The sequence below is a fragment of the Dermacentor albipictus genome, chromosome 1 (genome assembly GCF_038994185.2).
Source record: "Dermacentor albipictus isolate Rhodes 1998 colony chromosome 1, USDA_Dalb.pri_finalv2, whole genome shotgun sequence".
Classification (NCBI taxonomy): Eukaryota; Metazoa; Arthropoda; class Arachnida; order Ixodida; family Ixodidae; genus Dermacentor; species Dermacentor albipictus.
The window spans coordinates 143133101-143154559 of record NC_091821.1 but is presented as its reverse complement, the minus strand read 5'-3'; the positions used below and the strand labels follow the sequence as shown (position 1 = coordinate 143154559).

Genomic DNA, 21459 nt, shown 5'->3' with positions numbered 1-21459 from the left:
GCTGCGCCGTCTGTCAGCCGGTTGACGTTTCATTGTAGGTTCTTCTTTTCTTGGATCGGCACGGCGACGGGAGCCGATCCACGAAACGAAGATGCCGATCCACGAAACGTAGAACCTACAATGAAACGTCAACCGACTGACAGACGGCGCAGCCTCCAATCCCTATACTGACGTTCGATAGCGCATTATCTTTCTTTCCAATTATACATTCTCGCCGCTAACACACCCTCGGGAGTTACCTCGCCCACCCACTTTACCCTCTCTCCTCTTTAGAAGAACTGTGCTTATCTATACTGTACCAAGTAGAGCATACATCGCCTTGAAAAAGACAAACCCGCTTGTCGAAACGTTGGCTCCTGCTCTCTCCTTGTTCTCGTGTTGCTGATCGTCTTGAATTTTCATCTCCCGCATTCCCTGTGTTTTCCCTGCATAGGTATCGAGAAATTGATCAAATCATTGTATGCCCTCACATACAGGTGACTTTCAGCTGAGGCTGATTCGTTCTCCAATCATTAAGCCAGCAGACAAGGGCATGAACAAACTTGAAATCCCAATAAATAATAATAATAATAATAATAATAATAATAATAATAATAATCAAAAAAGTGAAAACGGGATGAGCGCATCTTCCCGACAACAGCCGAGCTCTGCGCGCTCTGTCGTAGATTATTCTTACCCAATTTCTGGAATAAATATTACAAGGGCGTACTATGTGTGTTGTTTGGAAATCACAGTTCGCTGTTGTTTTCAGGTGCCACTGCCAACGAGAGACAGCTGCGAATCCCACATTTTAACGTTCCTCCGAGTGCTTAGCATCTCGAAAACCAAAGTGGTTTCGGATAGGTTATTCGAAAGAGAAAAAGAAAGACAGGTGGCATCTTGACGCAGGTACGCGTAGTGCAATTTAAGGAGTTGCTTCACTGTGCCTCGAGTCATGAGTGTATGTATATAAAATTCTCTTGTACGAGTATTTCTTGCTATTTTTGTTGTTAACAAAAACACATTTATTGAACAAATAACCACATTGACAATAACAGAAACGACATACCCAATGCAAGGAAACAGAGGAACCTAGGACCGCTTTGTTGCTTAATGTTCTTACAGGTCAATGCCGAAAAAAGCGACGAGTCTGAAGCGACAATGCCAAGTGTCACGCGAAAGCATGGCACACTACGAAACAGCCGGGGCACACTGACAGCGACGTACACGGACTTTGGCATGACAGCGAGGGGCATCCGGCGATCTCCCTCAGAAGTAGGCTCACGGGGCAGACTTACTACGAAGATCACAGAAGAGTATAATAGCCCACCTGAAACGAAAATGAAAATTAAAAAGACAGCATGCACTGCAGATTCGCAGGAGTATAAACGCCGTATAGTCATTAAAAACAAAAGCAAAAGACGCACAATGAAAAAAAGAAAGCGCCTCCATTCACGCGACGAATGTACGCATATACTAAGCAAGTATAGCACGTATTCTGACCGATGCATCAACATGGGGCCCACAGCTAGCTTTAGCTTTAATGCTCGTCATTTTCGCGATGAGGCAAACATTCTCATGAAACACCATGCGAGGCCAGTAGTTGAATTGAATCAAGTTACGGCGCAATGACAATGCTGCTTTAGCAGCAGGTGCGTAAATGTGCTTGCGCGTGCGGGCTGGCTCTGCTGCGCTTTCAAGCTCGCCGCGCCGACCGAGCTCCATTCCGGACATTCCGTCATTTTCCTCGGAGTATGAACGAATCATAACGACAACTCAATGGCGGCATAGGCCAATGCATACTCGCGATTCATTTTAGCAACATTGTACAAAATCTTGAAGTTTGCTTTAGTAAACTACTGTGAAAGTAGCCGACCTTATGCTGTTGATCGAAATAAAAGTGTGGTTTTACGTGCCAACACCAAGATATGATTATGAGGCACGCCGTAGTATGGGACTGGGGATTAATTTAGATAAGCTGGGGTTTTCAACGTGCAACCGATCCATGGTACAGAGGCGTTTTTTTTTTTCACTTGGCCCCCGCAGGAATGCGGCCGCCGCGGCCTGGGATTCGATCCCACGTCCTTGGGCTTAGAAGTGCCACACTAAAGCCACTATGCCACTACGGTGAGGGACGCTGAGGATCGAAAAGGGTCTGCTGGGCTAAGAAAACTACCTGTCATCCTCTCGGGTTAACCACACCAGATGCGTGTAAATCACGCAGTGTGCCCTGGGTGCGGTCATCACAAATGCTGGAACCATCGAACACGTCGCCGAAGCTTGGTTGTCCTAATGGTGGCGGTGGCGATCATCGTGTAAGATAGTAGAAATGGCAGTTATGGCGAAATCTTCATATGAAAAAGAATGGAGCACCGCGACAACCACAATGTAGTGTCTCCCAAAGTTTATTGCTGGCTCCGGCTGATTAACAATTTGCAAAAATGGTATCGAGGCGCCTGCGCTCTCGAAGTATTTGGAATACGAATGATATCGTCATTGTTCTTCTGGCTTCCCTGTCAACCGCTTTGCATTTAACCAACAGTTAAACCATCAGTCAGCCGAACTGCGCTTTATAGGCACACAATGCACTGCTGAAAGACCGAACACTTGAGGTAGCTCGCGTGTGTAAGACCTTTGTTTTGTAGATTGTGAAGCAACGCTTTTATTTTCGCGTCAAACTGCGTAGTGTGGCCTGGAGTTCTACGACTGTTGATGACCTTCTTTCGAGACACGGTGTGGACCAGCGTCTGATGACACACCCTTGCTAACAACGTACATATGATGCTCAGGTGGAACAATTGCCAGCCTAGCCAAAACGTCAATGTTTAACCGCTTTAAGAGGAAGCTGTAGCTCGGGCCCAACTCCGACGCGGCCTATTCAAATGCATGTAAAACACAAAAACGTTTTTATGAGATAACCCCAGGTCCGATTTTAATGAAATTTGTTGCATTTGGAAGAGAAAGTTAAATTCTAGGGAATGTTTGAAGCGTAATTTCGAGTTAGAGTTTGAATTTTCTTAGAAATATTTTCAAATATTTGACCATTTCAAAAAAAAATAGAAGCATGGAGTTTGCAAATTCATAGCTCTGCATAAAGAACTGATAGCATGGTTCTGTAAACGGCATCCATTAGATCATTCAAAGGAGACAAATTCGATATGTCATTTTACATCTTACGTGAATTTGTTACGTTGGTTACAAGGGTTCTGCAAAAGTTGTCTTTCCCTATTACTAAATTTTCTTATGTTAATGTGTAACATATCAATTTTGTTCGCTTTAGATGTACTATTGATAAAATTCACAGAATTGTATTATCATTTCTTGTGGCTGAGTTACAGAGTTGTAAACTTGATAGTTTCGTTTTTTGATGATTTCAATTTTTGGCAATTTTTAATAAGGAATTAGGGGCCTACTTCGAAAATTCGAAACCAATAGTCACTAGATTTTATGTTTTCCTTTTAAATGCAACAAACATCGTCAAATTTGGTGCAGTGGTTGCCGAGAAAGACGAGTTCTCCTTTTACATGTATTTAGATAGGAGCACCCGAGCTAAAGCTCCCTCTTCACAGGCAACGAACAGCCCTTGTTTTCGCACCTGTGCAATGAGGTATAAAATAATATGCGTTATTTATGTATATTTTGCCCTTTTAGCAACTGAGCACTATGAATAATTACTGTAAAATAAATTTATAGCAGGAAAATGTGTATCTTTCCTCCTTTTTCTGCTATATTTTTCGTTGTCCCTTTCCTTACTTTCCTGCGGCACCACAAGATTACATTGGTTCGTCTGTTGTCTCTACTGCTCTTCCTGCTTGGGCCTAAGGCCTGCAGTCTCTTCACAAATAAATGAATATGAAGACACTGAATTCTCCTCGCGATCAATCGTCGCAACACAGCCCTTACTGACGTCAGCGGTTGTAGCATAGTCCCGCGGAAGCTTCCTCGCTAAGTGGATATGCTCTTACGCGAACAAATCACCCATTCTTCTGTTCGCGAACTAGCGGTGCTAATGAGCCATTTTCATCGTAAATGGCGCCTCCTAAGATGTAGCGTCAAACAATGCCCTCATATATTTACTCGCAACGTTGCTGTAGGGAAAGCCACTCAAGAAAACACAGGTCGGCTCTGACTAGGCCAGTAAACGGCGCCGCGTACAACCCCCCGCCGCTTGAGCCGCGGCGAACACGATAGTTTGTTTCCCACCATGATCGCGTATAACAGTGGCTTTGTGTTCCACGGGCGGATAGGGAGCTCATCGCGTGGAGGGATTCTCACAAACGCAGCTTGTCTAAAAAAAAAAAAAAGTAGGTAGGGAGAGGGATAACGTAGCGTTTGCTGTACATAGTAACGCGCATGTTCCGGTCATCCAGCGTGCGTTCCTGAAAGGGCGCATGAACGTTTCGATACACCAGAATATTGCCGTTCCCACACCGTGCTCACGTTTCTACCTTCCTTAGCTTATGTCGTGCGAATATCTCCGGCTATATGTCTCATCAGAAAACCAAAAAGTTTTTGGGCTGCATCTTTTCATAGCTTCAAAACCACATACGCAGAGAAGTTGCGAGGCGTTACTGGGTGTATTTATTTATTTATTTATTTATTTATTTATTTATTTATTTATTTATTTATTTATTTATTTATTTATTTTTCGTGGCAGGCAACAATGTCACAACCTTTTTCGTCTGTCGCACCATGAAACTTGGCCTATTAGTAATCCTCTTTTTCAAACCCGTAGCGCTGACTCGATGGTTATGGCGTTCTGCTGCTGAGCACGAGGTCAACGGATTCGGTTCTCGACCGTGGCGGCCGCATTTTGATGGGAGGCGGGTGTAAAAACGTTTGTGTTCTCACATTCGGGTGCACTTTAAAGAACCCTGATTGGTCGAAACTAATCCGGTGCCTCGTACTATACGGCATCTCTGATAGGCCATGTGTTCCTTTGGGACGTTATAGCTGTGCAGTAATTTCAGTATGTATTTAGAAATCAGAAGCACTCTGATTATGTTAACACACAAAGTACACGTGAAGTACAAGTGAATAGCTCCGGCATACAGACACTAACAAACGTGCGGTGCCCCAAATCATGGACATAGCTGCTTCCGACTTGTCCGCGCACAAGCAGAATCCGTGCCCGGGAACTATACACCCTGACTCTCGACCTTCTATCATATAACCCTGCAATAAAAGCTTCACGCTAGTCGCCTACTAACCGTCCGTTACTCTTGCCGGCACGAAGCAAATTCATTCATATATTGACTCATCGATTTTAACGTCCCAGAGCAGCACAGTGCCCATGATGGAGGGGCCGTACTGAGTATAGGTGAAACGCTCCAGATCAAATTTTGCTTAACGTGTGCTGAAATCTCGGTACACAAGCTTCTTTTTTTTGCTTTGCGGAGCTCACCGGAATGCACCCGCGTCTGTCGAGAACAGAACTGGTGACCTCTTACCTAGTAGGAGAGCCTCACGGCCACGCAGTCACGGCTGTAGGTAATCATACATGGCATGGATGGACACGATTGTCTTTTCTGCGTATGTTAGCCATTTCCATGTGTTTTATCTCTTCACTCGCCTAAGACATTATGACCCCGAGTGGCGCTAAGACAACGTGAGGAAGTTCAAACACCTGCCTAGAGCAGCAGCCTAGCCGTGAAATCCGTGGCCTCCGTAGCCGTACCCGCCATAGGCGGGGACATGCTTGCCGTTGGCCGAGTGGTAGGGCGCGGCCGCCGGGTAGCTCGTCTTTGTGCCCGGTTCGTTGGTCTTGACGATCGCGCGGAAGCCCCCCTTGTCTGCGACGTACTCGACGCGCCGCGAGCGCCCGTCCACGTCGGCCAGGTAGTAGGCCCCCTTGACGCCCCCGTATGCGGAGCCGGACTCATGGCGTCCATTTGCGGCTCCATAGCCGTTCACGATGTTGTAGCCGAAGTTGTAGTTGCCGTAGTCCTGCGAAGAGGCGCGCAAGAAACGCGTTCACAGTTCCTCTCGCGTAAACGACACCATGCTGGTGTATGTTGTTATGTATGTAGTGTATGTACGGTTCTTTATTTTATTACTGATACATTAAAATGAAAATTTAGGGCGTTGGCTTCTCCCACGGGTAACAGCCCTACCGTTAGGGCTTTAAACACTTTTGTAAAGCCCGACCACGGGAGCTCTAAGTTGACCGACGTCTAACTTGATGTGCCACGGGAAAAAGCGTGGTTGAAAACTGTGTGGCAATTCCGACAGCCTTGTGCACGCAGAAATATCTGCGAAAAGAATTTACCAGCGATAGCGTTGAACGTTTATTTATTGCACTTTTTACGTCACCTCTTACACCTATCATTCTTTTTACTTGCCAGAAAATGTCGGCAAACAAGATTCTTTCGTTGGTCCCTATCAACAATCCGTTTTTACCCCATTAAACGTGAAGGCGTTAGCCATGGGGCTACGAAACAGCCTTTGTACACTCGTAAAGGTGTTGAAATGTTTAGCGGGATAGCATGTGTGCTTACCACATGTTCCAATTTAATTCACAATGTATTTGCACATTTCATACATTCAGGAAGAAGGGCTAAAAAGCTTTAAGATCGACAGCATGAAGGGTCCCTGTACGTTCACAGATAATAGCTCGCATAATTGTTAATAATACAACAAAGTAATGTTGTGGAGGAGCCGGCAACGTACTGTAATTATTGCCAATATTTCCAGTCCGCCATAAATAAATAACTTGCTAAATAAATAAATTGCTAGCAGTGCGACAGTAGTTACTGACGCAGTTAAACATCTTACGAAGCATAAAAGCGTCAGTTCTAACAAAAGAGGTTAAAAAATCTGTGACAAATACAAATACAAATGCTAACAAAATTGGTGAAGAAACAACCATAATGCAATACGCATACGTCCACATGGAAGGAGTATGCATACGCGAATATGTAGTACAGAGGTACCCTGCACTGCTATTCTCTTCTTTATATATTGTTCTCTCGCTAAGTGCTTTTTTTTTTGTACAATTTCGCGATGGGGGGCTCTCCTGTAGTCAAACTTCCCTTACAGTCGCAATTAACGAGCGACGCCAAAGCTCAATATAAATTAGCCGCAGTGCATGATAACATTGCGTCTTAAGTATAATAACTGCATTGGAAATGGATATTAAGATCAGTTTTCCTTATTATTAAAACATTCATAGCGGTATAAATTAATTCATTCAAAAGTCTTACCCGATTTCGCGCTGCTTTATCCGTGACCTGCTTTATCCGTGACAATCACTTTCGCGAGATTTTGCGTGACCTGCGCCTGATGTGTCGGTCTCACCGGATGACACCATTCGTGGCACCGTGCTCAGAGAGCGTGCTTGGCACTGTTCCAGAAATGCTGTCGACCGTATAGTAACCGACGCGCCCGGTGCTAGTCACGCCATATCTCGCGAAAGGGCTTGTAGAGCCGAAAGTGAACGACCGAGAATATGGCCCTAAGTCACGTTGTTCGAAAAAATGTTACACTCTTTCTGGAGCTCTCTCTGAGTTGCGTAATGACATAAGTGACATGTTACTATACTTTAATCTTATTTTGTAGTAGAGTAATAACATGTGCATATACAATAGTTCAAAGGCAGGAATCCCGTGTGTAAAGAACAGATTATGTGACGGTTCTTCCCGGGAAACATTTGCAGCCTGATGGAGAGTCATGTACCGTAATCTGTAATTCCAAACTACATTTGTATACGCATACTTGCGGCGTCATGCCCCATAAAACAAACAAGAATTTGCCTGAGCAGGCAAAAAGCATGTACAGTGCACTAAACGCTTCCAGGTAGTATAATATTGACAGATACACAGCTCCCAGACCATTTTCGTCACATTAAGAGGAACATGTTTGATTTGTGCAGTTCAGAATCACTGCTCAAATAATTCTACGAACATTTGTTTCTGCTTCAATAAGGCTAATCCTGTGTATATTCCCTTTCTGAGAGCACATTGAAAAGGTGATATACCAGTAATTTTTCAGGCCTATCAGAAATTATAGGCAGCACTGAAATCGGTAAGTAATTAGACAACTCGCTTTATTACCATATTTTTACACAACAGCCACTCATGCGCGTTGCACACCATCTAGAAATGTGCCGTAAGATGTGTGACTGCAGATAGAACGCTTGCGAAGACAGCTTATTTTGTTGTTTTACTAGTCCATCGATGTTTCCCACTTTATTATTGTTTATTTCCATGAACGCCGAACAAATCTCACAGATGGACGGGTTTCAGAACTCACTGTCTTTGTTTCATTCAGGCGAGCATAATACAATTGATTGGTTGTGCATGCTTGCTTCAATGTTGGCGAAACACTAGTGAAAGGAGTCTAATAATGATCTACCTGTAATATTTGCATCATCCAGCAAAATTTAGAGATGTGTAATACACCATTAATTGTTATTTACAACATAGTTCAACGTACATCATAGCGTAACCTTGTCTAAAACGTTGGTACCGAAAAAGGGATGCTTCGTATGTGCGGTAGCATACGAGCCATATGGAAGCATGAGCTCATTTTGAGAATAGAGTTTTCAAAGTCCTCTTTCCAGCCTTTTGTGTGTGTGTCTCCATGTGTGCGCGTTCGTTTATTTTTTGCCTTTTCCTCTCTGTCATCTTTCTAACCCCTATCCCCCATCCCCAGTGTAGGGTAGCAAACCGGAGACTCATATCTGGTTAACCTCCCTGTCTTTCCTCTTCATTCTCTCTCTCTCTCTCTCTCAAAGTCCTCTTTTGTTTAAGTTGGTTGAGCTATATCATGTAAACATTCTCCTTCGAGTCTATTAATTTCTTATCACTTGTCCACCCTGCATGCGTCATTGCAAGCGACCGTTACCGGAAATAGCGAAGAAACATGTCCGCCATAGACGAAGGACAAAATAGAAGGGAAAATGAAATGAATCTGTACACTCTACGACTACATGTATGTGCTTGAAAAGGCAAGATAGTTTTACCCTTATACCCCCAAGCACACAAGGACTTGACTCCGCCCTCTGCGGCTTTCATTTGTGACAGCCCTATTTAGTCACAAGCTGGTGCTGACACCAGTGGTGAGACCGGATTCATTACAGGCATAGGTAGTGGTACAAGGTGGATAGAATCTTGAAGAAGAGAAAAAAGATTAAATAGATGTACACAAAAATGCTAAAATAAAAGGCATGAGTAACTGAGTAACTCGAGCAGGCAAAGTGACTATTTATAACCACCCCATTTCAAAGGGGATGCCAATATCAGTTTCTCAGCGCGTGATACATCTTCAAAGAATGCGCTACGTGAGACATGGGGACCATGCTAGGAACAGAAATGGGGCAAGCGGCGAGTCTGGCCTTAGCGTATATTCAATGGCACGTGTAGTATTCTGGCTACACGAGAAACTTCCAAATTGAGTACTCACGTCCTGCTTTCGGTGGGTGACACTGTGTCCTCCATGGCCGCCGTAGCCGCCGTAGCCGCCAGCGTACGCCAGGGAGACAAGTGCGGTAAGAACGCAAATCTGCATGAAGAAATATTCTAAGTACAAGGGTCAGGAAAGAGAAGTAAAGTCTTTATTTCAAGTATGACATGACATAACATGACATGGAAGAGGTGGCTTGTTGATCTCGAACTCAAGAGAGGCGCTCATGCCCTCCACTGTGCGTACGTTTCTGTGCTGTGGCAACAGTTACTTCCGTCGATCGCATTTACTCCCCAACACAGGAACTAATACGAAATAAATGTAGACTCATACAAGAGCTTGCGAATCTTTTACTGGCGATATTCAGTTAAAAAGGCGCTTCATATTCTTAAGCACACGCGGAAACTTGGGTAAAGCGGGGAAATTTGGCCGTAAAGGCGCTGTCGTGCACGTTGTGCCCTTTGTACGCCAAATCAGCAGCGCTAATCCCGTCAAGTATCTCCACTTTCTCCAGGTTTCCGTTTGCACTGTACGCTATAAATGAGTTACAACTTGTTAACTTAAACATCCTGCTTCCTGTATCCTGTTCAACTGTATCCTGTACAACTGCTTCACTCATCGCAAGTGTATTCAGTCTTTCGGTTGGTAATTAATTTCGACTAAATCCTTCACCTCTGCTACCCCGACATTTATCCGTCCGACGACTGTAAAGCGTGCGGAGCCAGAGCGACGCTGCAGCACATGCTGTGGGCATGCGCCGGTAGCCAGCAGCAGGAGTCCCCGACGAACGGGATAGAAATGGCAGTCTCGAACCGAGGGGCGCGTTGGGAGGCGGCCCTGCTCAGCCACGACCTCGCCGATCAACTGTGGGCCGTCCGGCACGCCGAGGAAGCCGCCCGAGTCCAAGGACTCGAGGCCGTCACCTAGGCTGGGGTGCTTATGGCCTCACCCCGCCCAAATCGCCGGACATTTTCAATAAAGTTTTCACTACTACTAAACAATAAAAAAAATGCCTCGACGGGGAGTCGAACTCATGACATAATTACGGCAATGTAAAATTAGGGGCTGTACGTGTCGACCATCAAGCTAACGTGCAACTCCTGCGATTCGGTGTTTGTATCTGTTTGTAGCATGGCGCTAAGGAGACTCGGAGAGGGATATAGTCTGTGCGTGCATTTAGGAATAGGACGCAATGTGCTGACGTAGCATAGCTCGTCGGCAACGTAGCAGTCATTATCAACGTTCTTCTTGCGAGAAGTAGAAAAACCTGAAGCAACAATGACGGGACAAGCTCGGACCCATTTAGAGTCATCGTTGCGGTCGGGCAACGATGCCAGCGGCGTTCAGATAGCATATCTTAGCTCAATGAAGGTAGGCTACCCGCGGCAGTAAATATTATTCAGCTTTGTCAAGAACGGGAGAATCCCTTGAAAAGGGTTGAATCACTCATCATGTCTCTGAAAGACAGTTTCAGTTTCCTATATTATTCGAGCTCGTTGAAAGTAATCTCTAAGTTCACTAAAATTGATCAAAGTTGTGCTTTCGGGTTGCACGTGACCCTTTCACAACAGTTAGCCTCGTAAGACATCTTCTTTAGTGTTTATTCCTCCGAAAATTGTTCCTGTGAAGGAAGGAAAGAAGGCACAGCCCTCGTCCGCCTCATCTACAGAGCGTGAGAGCTGTGCCCTGACGATCGAACAAAATTTTTAGGGCCTGTTGGGTTCCAAGCACGGTGCCGGCGTATTACATGATTTTTATACCGCCGTGGTTACCTTTGAGCTTAGGAGGAAATACTTTGGGCTAGTTGGGGGGACATTGGAAGCACGGGACCTTAATCGGCGCGCACACAGAAAGAAACGCAGGTGCTTAGTGACGCGAGTGCCAGCTATCAGCGCTCCGTCTGTCTTCACTGAGTAAACAAGAATTGACGTATCTGGGCTCGTTAAGACTGCATGTGTAGTGATTTTTCATTCCTTCGTTTCCGCGGCTTGTTTGTCTTGATGAGCTCATATACAAGTGCGTCTTGAAACGAAATTTGGGTAAATATGCACCTTGGGCATTCTTCATGTCTCATTTTCTGTCCGCGATGCTAAAGCGCTATGTTTCTATTCTTCAACACAGCTTAGATACAACTTCATTCGCCCAGTAGCAGACCGCTCGAGTGCTTTATTGGTTCGGAAGACAATGGCTATGCGCATGTCCCTCGAGTCTTGTTAACATGCGCAGGCAAGAAACACAGGAAATGTTGACCAGGTTGAAACCGGAGTAGAGAGAGAGAGACGAATACAGGAAGGTAGGGATGTTAACCAGTCAATAGTCTGGTTGGCTACCCTACGCTGGGGGATGGGAGAAGGGGAAGAGAGAGAAGGGAGAGAGAAGGTGTAGATATACGTGTACGGACAGCATTTGAGCTAAAGCCGCTCGAGCAAGCCAGAAGTTCTGAGAGAACACAAAAGTGCCTTCACTGCCTTCTGAGCCGATGATCGGTCAGGCACTGCACTAAGTGGAGAAAGTGCCTCGCCAACGTAGGAGGAACCGTAACATTTGCGTCCGTGTGGTAGCTGTAACACATCGAGGCAAGCTTATTTCGACCTGCGAACCGCGCCTGCGAGGAAACAGGCGCCGACAAAGCAATCGACACAAAACTGCGGCCCGTAGAAACGTGATCGTACGTTGTCGCAAAATTTCAAAAGCATCATTATTTGTTGTTCATAATAGTAGTGCTCTTTCCATCTGTACCAACACACTAGAATACCACTACATTACAGCCACGGCAAGGGGTAGCTCGGGTTGGTTTATAAGTACTGTAAAAACAAAGCAAAGCGTAAGAGACAATTAAGGACATATAATTCATGGGACTTTCACGGCCCGGTACCTGCACCTTGGTTATTATAGACACCATATTGGAAGGCTCGGTTAATTTTGACCACCTTGAGTTTCTTAATTTTTAAGTACACGGTCGTTTTTTGCACTCTGCCTCCCTCGTCATGCGTACGTGGCGGCCGGGGATGAAGCCCGCGACTTCGTGCTCAGAAAGAGAACGACATGCCCACTAAGTCACAGCGGTTCTTACGGGCAACAAAAGAGAGCCCAAGAGGGCTCGTGTGGCTCCTTCCTGTACGGCCATTAGGTTTCAACGTCGGTTTGCCTTACCTACAAGTATAATCAGTGGCGTTGTGGGATGCGAGCGCAGATTAAAACGCGCAAACATGTCTCTTTTGATCATGTGTGCGCCTGTACCTCTTTACAACGTCACCCGAAGCATGTTTGCTGATAGATCGTGCACTGCGTTTGATAGTATTCGTTTGCCAATGTTAAAGTCAGCTTCCTTAAATCTGCATATTTTGTGCGAAGGTGCAATTTGTTCTGTGAATACAATTGTCATATCCTGCTGTTTTGCACGTATTGATTTTGTTTATTTAAATAAACAAAATAACATTACATTTAAGGTTACGAGCACCGGCAACTTGAAGTTTGCGAGCACGAAAGTTTCCTAGAATTGTCTTCTTGCCGTGTTTTATTGCCTTCGTTAAATGTGCACTCTTATCCACGAATAAAAATTAAGTAACCGGACATACTGGGCTTCAAATATGCTTCCCCGGTTGAGCTCTGCACAGGTAAGGTTTTATTTCGACCAATGACTCGCTGCTACAATAAGAATAAGGAATTTCAAACTTGTGTTGCCCTAAACAAGACTCAATAAACACATTTCGCGCCAGAACAGGTCCAGACACCATATGTGCACCAAATCGCACATATTGTACAACCACTGTCAATGCAAATTTTACCGTATTGATAGCCTAAAATTCGTTTTGATCGCTATAGCAGCCCTTTGAACTTCTCAAGCCATGAGGTTGCGTTAACATGAGATCAAAACGTTGACTGTCTCAGTTATGTAGAGTGCATGGCTGAGCCCTCCAGTGGCTGCTGTCTGACCAGTACCATTACCTTAGTGCTGATCTACTAATCATGTTCCCGTGAGGCATCAGCAGTAACGTTTGAGCCTCCTTGACAAGAATGCAGATCGTCAATCACCTCCTAACCCTCAGCGCACGGTTCAACACGCTGTAGTGGTAACGCCACGAACTGGCTTAAGGAAGACGTTCATGTGAAGCAGTCAACGAGTAAACAATGTTACTCACGCTCTCCTGTCGAAAGCGTCAGTGACATTGACTTCTAGCCACCGAAAGCAGACGTGACAGGTCACGAGCGCCACAAGCAACATATCACAACACACCTTCACAGCCCAGTGTCATGCAGCTTACAAAAATCTGCGTGCCACGGCGCTACTCAATCGTGCTTGCATATATGTTCGTCAAATAATTAGCCACGTTGAGCTCACCTTTGCAATCATTGTACTGAATTAAAGACGCAAGAAGCTCCGACGCAAACGCTCAAGCACACCACACCACTGGGGCAACACGTGGAACCAAGCTTCCGGTGTGTTGCGGGCCCTCGCTGGGCCGGCTTATATATATCGAACCGCATGGCTGCTCCGGGGCACCCACTTTCGTCCCCTTACCCGAGGTGGCTAATCGAACCTAAAGCAGCGTCCCCTTTCCCATAACCTCACCGTCATTCTCTATTTTGCTCTGCCACTGCAATTTCGGGCAGTTTCCTCTTTTGCTTGTGTCTCTTTTTCCCCAAGCCGAATGCACTCCGTGCAGGTCGCCGACAATGTGCAGTGCTGTTGTCCCTCCACTGACCGTTCGGTCGCGAACACTGGTGATTTTGCTGCTTTGTGCGTGACACAGCCTGTTTCGTTTACAGCGCTGTCTTTCTCAAGAGAATCTTGATCCGCTTTCTTCGGACGGCTAAGGTGAAGGGAACAAGCGGGGGGGGGGGGGGGGGCGGTCCTACATTACTGGATATCCAATAACAGTAGTTACAGAAGGAGGCAGCATTGGCCGTCAGACACGAGACACATAGGTAGTTCCACATGCCGCGATGCTTTTGTCGGAGGTATTTCATGCGGCCATGCAGTAGGTCGCCAGCCACCGTTTCACAGCGTCAGTTGCACAATGCTTCTCAAGAAACAAATTTTCATTCCTGACCTTCGTAGTGCCGCTGTATCAAGGGTTAGCCCGCAGTGGAAAGCATCTAAGCGCAGACGGACAAGGACAAGAGCAAGACATTGACATCGCAGTGCGCCATGTGCCTGTTGTTGTTGTTGTTTATTAGAAGATTACACCACGGGAAAATAAGCTACACCAAAGCTGGATATCCTAATCATCTAAAATAAACTCCAGTGTATGTAGGAAAAAAACAACACAACCGAAAGAAAAAAAGTCATGATAGCATAGAAGCAGAGAGCATCACTAAACTCAGGCGTAGCTTGCTATACAATATAGAGGGAGCTGTATCAGCGACGTTCGGACATTCAGTCACAGCGTGCATTGCCAGAAACGTCCTTATCTGTATATTGTGAGCGAAACACATGCCTGACTTTCAACTTCATCATTTCTACATATCATCACCCATTGTACACCTTCATCTGTATATATGTATTATCACCAGCTGCACAGATTGATCCTCGTGGTGGCACTACGAGCTCGGCTGGAAGAAAGCGGTCCCTTGCAAGCTATAAAAACACACAGTGAAGAATAAAGCACACAAAAAATACTACGAGTTTACATAAACGCGCACGAAGGGAGATACTGAGCCCATTTACAGTGGCTCGTCTTTGAAAGAGATGGCATAAAGTCATTATCGGAAAGTCGCAAAGAGCGGTGACCGCGTGTCTTTGTTTCTCTGGGCGCTATGTGGTGCCTTACTCTTGTCCCTCTTTGCTTGCGCTCAATTATTTCCAAGTACGTTTACCAACATTCCCAACCCGCAGTTTTTCAATGGCACGAGAAACGACGCACATTTTCTGCTAATCACTTAATCATCATGTAAGGGGGTCTGTCGGAGACAAAAAGAGCATGCCATAATGCGCATATAAATTGGAACCCAGCCACTTATTACAAAGCAAAAATAAGTAGGGATGGGCGGTATCCATAGCATGCAGAGACGATCATGCAGTCGTGAAAGTGATTTCCATTGACTACAAAATCGACAGACTGGCATTAACGTCCCAAAGATGCATCTGGGCTCTCATGGGAGCCGTGACTGTGGAGGTGTCAGAAATTATTTTGACCACCCGAGTTCATAACACGTGGCGGTAAAGCGAGGGCGCCTTGAACGTCCCGCACCAGCACGTCGCGACGTCATGGATTTTGACGGTGTGAGCTTGGCCCTAGTTAATTCTTTTATCGATACAAATGTATTCTAATTAATGTGTCATTGCTACATTTCATTCGAACGGAGCCAAAAACTGAGTTTAGCGAGATTCTAGAGCATTTGCTGAAGCACAACTGCTCAAATACCCGAAATTACTTCGAAACCCATGACGTCACACTGACGCACCAGCGCTGTGGTTCCGGCACGAAAGTCCAGAAATGTAAGTGTGGTCCTCACTTCCTCTTTTTTAGCATAATGCTGCGTCAGCTAAACTAATTTTGTGTTTTTGTTTTAGTGCCCGTTATAAGGAAAAAAATACATATATTTTATAAATTTAGATCGAGAACACGCGACTTCAAGTTTAAAGGAAGCTGAAAGGGGGAGAAAGCGAAAAGAATGCATAAAAATGCTTGGCGAGAACTTAGCACCGATAACTTCTCAGAGTTGAGCGTAATGAATTACACGTAAATAATTACTTGTGATCTATTATACGTTTTGGTAATTTTGTAACTTAGTGATTTCATTTTTTGACTCGGTAGCGCTCATTGTAATCCAATTACCATTTTGGGTAACCGATTACATGTAATTAATTACTTTACTAACGAGCTTTAGGAACCTGGATTTAGTGGAAACTGCAATTGAACGCCCGAGATCGTGCCGCGCAGCAGCCTCGCGGAGGCGCAGTTCAGAGAGGCAATCCCGGGCGCTCAAGCTTTGTTTCCTCGTGTTAACGCTCCACCAGATGTGGGCCGACGAATTGAACCGATGCAGGTACGTCCCAATAGCGACGACCACTTAGTGCGTTAAAGCCAGGAAATCGCCTACGGGCAATATGTACAGCTTTTCGTCGACCCAACCGGGAGCGCCTTCTTCAAGTCCCAGCAACAGTGAAACAACGAAACGCTGCGCTTCACAGAAGTCCCAGACGCCGAGTAAACCGTACGCGCAAGATGCACATAGGTTACTGCTCCATCCAACCCCACATCGCGCGCATGGAGCGAGTTCTCATTGTTGCTGCTGATGTATTCGCGACAAAAACGACGGAAGACGACCCAAGAAGTTTTGTAAAAACCATTTTCGGTACAGATAAGCAATGTAGGAAGGACTGCAGAGGACGCACTGGATGTGCCAAGTCGGCTCCTTCTCATTACGGTAGCTGTGCCATGCTATAAAAAACTCGAACGGAAGTAGCGTAAAAGTAATCCATTACTTCTACGAAATTCCTCAACTATTTTCGTCGGGCACTCATAGGTAATCGTAATCAATTACATTTCTGAATGAAGTAATTGCAATCGGTTGCTCTTTTCAATAACATATACAAGTCTGTAACTTCTTAAGTATGCATTAGCCGTAATTATTTTCTTATGTATTGGCAGCGGCGTGCACGTCACAGGCCACCTTGCACATACACATTTATCAAAGTGACGTTTCCATACCTCGCATCTCCGACAAACTTGCGATTTCATGCCCACTGTGATGCGCTCGAGTATGCTGAACACATTTCGATATTTCTGTTAGATACCTCTTAACTAGGTGAAGTTCACCTATAATGCTATTTTTAAAAAAATTAATTCCAGGGTTGCGTGCCAATAGCACTACATGATTTTGAGGCACGCCATAGTGGAGGACTCCGGATTAAAATTGACCCCCTGGGGTTCTTTAACATGCACCTAATGCACTGTACACGGGCATTCTTGCATTTCGCACCCATTGAAATGCGGCTGCCACGATTTCTATCCCACACCTTCGGGCTTAGCAGTGCAACGCCAAAGACACTACGCCACCACTGCGGGTCTATTAAGAAATGCGTGACCGATTGTGGATCAAACCTCTGCCTTCCAGCACAGCAGCCCAATGTTCTAACGATTAGGCCGCGATCTCACGCATGTTTCGTTCGGGCCGAAGTCGCTCTTTGAAACGTCTGGCGCGTGCGTCATAGTGCCAGTTGCTCGCATTCTTCTCTCGTGACAGCTAGCACTTTGAGACGCTGTGCTAGACTACACTGCCTTCGAGATTGGCCCCCTATTTGTCGTTAACAGAACGTGATACGTACAAAGCGGGTATAATCCACTTATAATACTATCGCATTAAAAAAAGACTGTCATAACAACAACACTCCGTCACTGATATGTGAGTTCATAAAGAAGATGAAGAAAACATAGCATTACTAATCGGTTTATTTCCCATACATCATTGTCGAACACAGAAATTCACACATTGCTCTAGGCTTAGCTCATGAATCTTTGCTTTAAAGCAAGAAAATGATTTGCGAATCCTTGCAGAAGATCTTGCAGAGGTATACACATCTGGCAGGTTAGCAGGAATGCCGAACCCTCCGTCATCTCAATCGTTTCATGCGATGGATACACTGTTCACCTCGTGAGCTGGATTTGACGCTTAGTAGATTAAAAAGACGCTGTGCTGTGAGTCCTGATTTGATCAGCAATCAAATGCTGACAAATCTACCACACGAGCAAAGGCGAGCCCTTCTGCGCATATTTAATTGCGTCTGGAGCACAAGAGAGATCGCCGAAACGTGGAAGACAGCATGGTGCTAGTGCTGAAGTCTGGAAAGGGTCCTGCGAACCTCGCCACATATCGGCCAGTATCGCTAACATCATGCGTCTCAAAGTTGATGGAAAGACATATGTACGAAGGTAACTTGGTATCTTGAGCAAGTAAATATACTGCCATCATGTATGACCGGATTTCGCCCACGGTTGAGTGCCCAGGACAGTGTCTTGGACTTGCTAAGCCACATCTAGCACCTTCGCGTCGACGGCCTTTCGATACTCAGCAAGGGATTTAATGTGAAATTTCAAGGGATCCCATCCCACGTAGGAATTGAAGGAAATGAAAAAGCTGACTACCTTGCATGCCTGACACTAGTCCCAAAAGTAATAGCGCCAAAGAATTTTCAGAACCCTAAGAATGCAATCCGCATTCACTTTACGGCGATCCACCAAACTCGACACCCAGCCCGTGCGACCCGTGGACTTGCTCGGGAAGAAGCAACGCTGTGGTACCGCATCCGAACCGACTCTGTGTACACCCCGGCTTGGGTATTCAAGACTGGACGATGCGCTTCCCCTTTCTGTGCCTTCTGTGGTGGTATCACCGACATCGAATATTTCATTTGGGTATGCCCGCAGCTCGACACAGAAAGGAAAGCGATACTCGACAGCCTGCAAAAGAATGGTCATCCGCACAAGACCTTTGAAGATGTCGTTTTCTCCGGAGGGCCTGAGGCAATCAGGAAGAGGGAACAACGAAGGCTCATTGCCTTCATGCGAGACAAGGGGCTCTTCGACACCTGGTGACACACACAGTGACACTCATAGGAGGCTCACGCGGAACAATTGCCGGCTGTGTACGCCTTGATAACCCCGCCTGCTACAACATCACCACCTCCACCACCTAGCTTATGGATAATGTACAGTCAATACCTTGAAAGTGGGTCAAGCTCACCTCTAATGCTATCGTATTAAAAACACACTACGAATGAAATGCTTGCGGAGTTGACCCACACGTGCTGGAATAAAAATTGCAGTTAGTGTTTCTGGGCATGATCATTTCCCTGTGCATGTGCTACGGGGAAATTAAATTTTGTTGTTCCTTCCACATGCGGCCAATCCGGAGAGATCAGTTCCTTGGGTGAGAACGAAACTAAATAAACGTCGTTGAAGAGCATTGGGCAAAGGCAGTGTTGTTGTTGTTGTTGTTGTTGTTGTTGTTGTTGTTGTTGTTGTTGTTTGACGTACAATTTACGTTGAAATTTAGGATTAAATATTTAAAGCTTGAATTCAGGAAAATTTTGAGGTGCGCAGCTGGCTGCCGCCATGGGGTCTACTAAAAAGCCGATTTCCTGTAATGACAGCAACAGAAACTTAAGCATAATGCGAACTATCCGCGCCAAACAGTGAAAGCTCGAGAAAGAAAGGCTTTTGTCAAGCGCTACTGTTAAATCGTTTTCCTTCGTATTTTGAACAACAACCACGAAAATCTTGACTGGAGCAAAACATAATTACGCCATTAGGCGCTTTGTTTGTTACTGTCTGGGCTCCTCAAGACTGACCTTGTAAATCTAAAAGAAAAGTCAATTAACCTGACTTTGTAGTTCGTTACTTCTGAATTGCTTCGTATCATATTAGTTTCACGCTTGCGCTAGCGCAACAGATTTGGGAAAGGTTGATCTCATTCACCTAGCACAGAGAGTACACCGCAGTAGTTGAACATTGCCGTGGTGTAGCCAAAAGTACGGTGTATAGGCAATGTGCAAATTTTATTTGTAGGTACTTTGTAGCTCATCTCAGGATGCCAAATCTTTTAAATGTGTATTCTTGGCTGTCCAAAATTTTTAGTAGCATCTACGTTTCGTTCTTTTTATGCCATGGAGTGGACTAAATATGCACATTGCCTGATCTGTGCTGATGCATTCATTCATTCATGCCTTCATGCATTTTCCTCATTCATTTATTAATTTTTGCGTTCTTCTGTTCAAATTGATTTAACCTCCAACTTAGCGTATTGTTGGTGATGGTAGTGATATATGGTGCCGTCGATGGCTCATTTTCTGAAGCAAGTGCCTAAAACGAGGCTCTTTTTTCGGACCATAGAGCATCGTCGCAGGAAAACGAAATGGCGCTCAGGATCAGTATTGCACCGTTTTTCGCTTTTGAAGATAACAACTGGTGTTGGGCTGCTGAGCACGAGCTCGCGGGATCGAATCCCGGCCACGGCGGCCGCATTTCGATGGGGGCGAAATGCGAAAACACCTGTGTACTTAGATTTAGGTGCACCTTAAAGAACTCCAGGTGGTCGAAATTTCCATTTACTTCGGTAAGACCACCTACTCTCCCCGCTTTGTCCCTAGATGCTACCCTGTATCTGTCCCTACCAAACCAGTTCCGCTGTAGTTTATAAAAGAAATAATGCGCACGTGAACGTCGGTTACGTAAAATAAACGAGTATCTTAATTTACCAGCAACGGAATTTCTTCATTTGCAATAGCATTTACGGACTTCATACTGCGCTTTGAGGAAATAATTATACTTGCTAGAGGGTTCATTGGTTGCAGCTGATCTCAAAGAAATTGAAAAGGAGGACGGCATTCCCTTCTCAATTCAACCAATAATTTAAGAGCATATGGGCTGCATTCGCAATCGGTGATCTTGTATTTACGCAGAGTAGAAAGCGTTTTGCTTTATTTAAAATACAACACATACAGGCCCCATAATTATCGACAACTAGAGGCCAAGAGCTTCTCAATTATTGAGGACATAATGTAAGATAAGGAGGTAAAATTAACAAAGACGGTAAAAAAAAACATGCCGGACCTTCAATCACTTCGAGGACTGAAGACGGAGGACAACGAATCGACCATCGTCGGAAGAAGTATCTAGTATTTGCTGTCTTCCGTCAATGTGGATTCCCGTAAAATATGTAAAGGAGCACTCCCTTTTTATATCTGCTCGCTGTTTCATTTATCTTTGCCGCTATCTTTCTTTTTCTTGAACGAAGATCATTAGGTTGAACTATTCTTCAAAAAGTAACACAGATCGCAAGAGGAAACATTCACGGTACGCAAAAATAGGATGGCATGCTGTGGAACATCCCATTGAAAGTCCGACGCAACGGAATATTATAGACGCCAGCTTCCGACGTCGCGGCAAGGCTGGGCCTGTCACTCTTTTCCTTTGCCGGGCGCATTCGTGCCCTGTGAGTTTGGAATTATATAGCTTCATAAGCTGTTTTCCCATATTACCGGCGACAGTAAGCCGCGGTGAGCAAGCGCCCTAGACACGGAGCAGGAGAAAAAAGGCGGTGCCACCAAGAAAGAGCCTTCGTAACATGCGA

General features: G+C 45.3%; 1 protein-coding gene across 1 annotated transcript; it reads right to left on the bottom strand.

The window, feature by feature from the left end:
• Positions 1–976: 976 nt before the first annotated feature.
• Positions 977–13826, bottom strand: LOC135900104 (adult-specific rigid cuticular protein 15.7-like). Its single transcript, XM_065429551.1, has 4 exons — positions 13724–13826; positions 9382–9480; positions 5610–5925; positions 977–1309 (listed from the first exon to the last, which is right to left on the bottom strand). Exons 1-3 carry the CDS (start codon positions 13733–13735, stop codon positions 5623–5625), a joined length of 414 nt encoding a protein of 137 aa, XP_065285623.1. The 5' UTR covers positions 13736–13826; the 3' UTR covers positions 977–1309; positions 5610–5622.
• Between the last annotated feature and the right edge of the window lie 7633 nt (positions 13827–21459).

Coding starts and splice junctions, on each gene's coding strand:
- LOC135900104 (XM_065429551.1), bottom strand. Junction 5,926..9,381: donor TCACCCACCGAAAGCAGGAC/GTGAGTACTCAA, acceptor GCCTCTTCGCAG/GACTACGGCAACTACAACTT.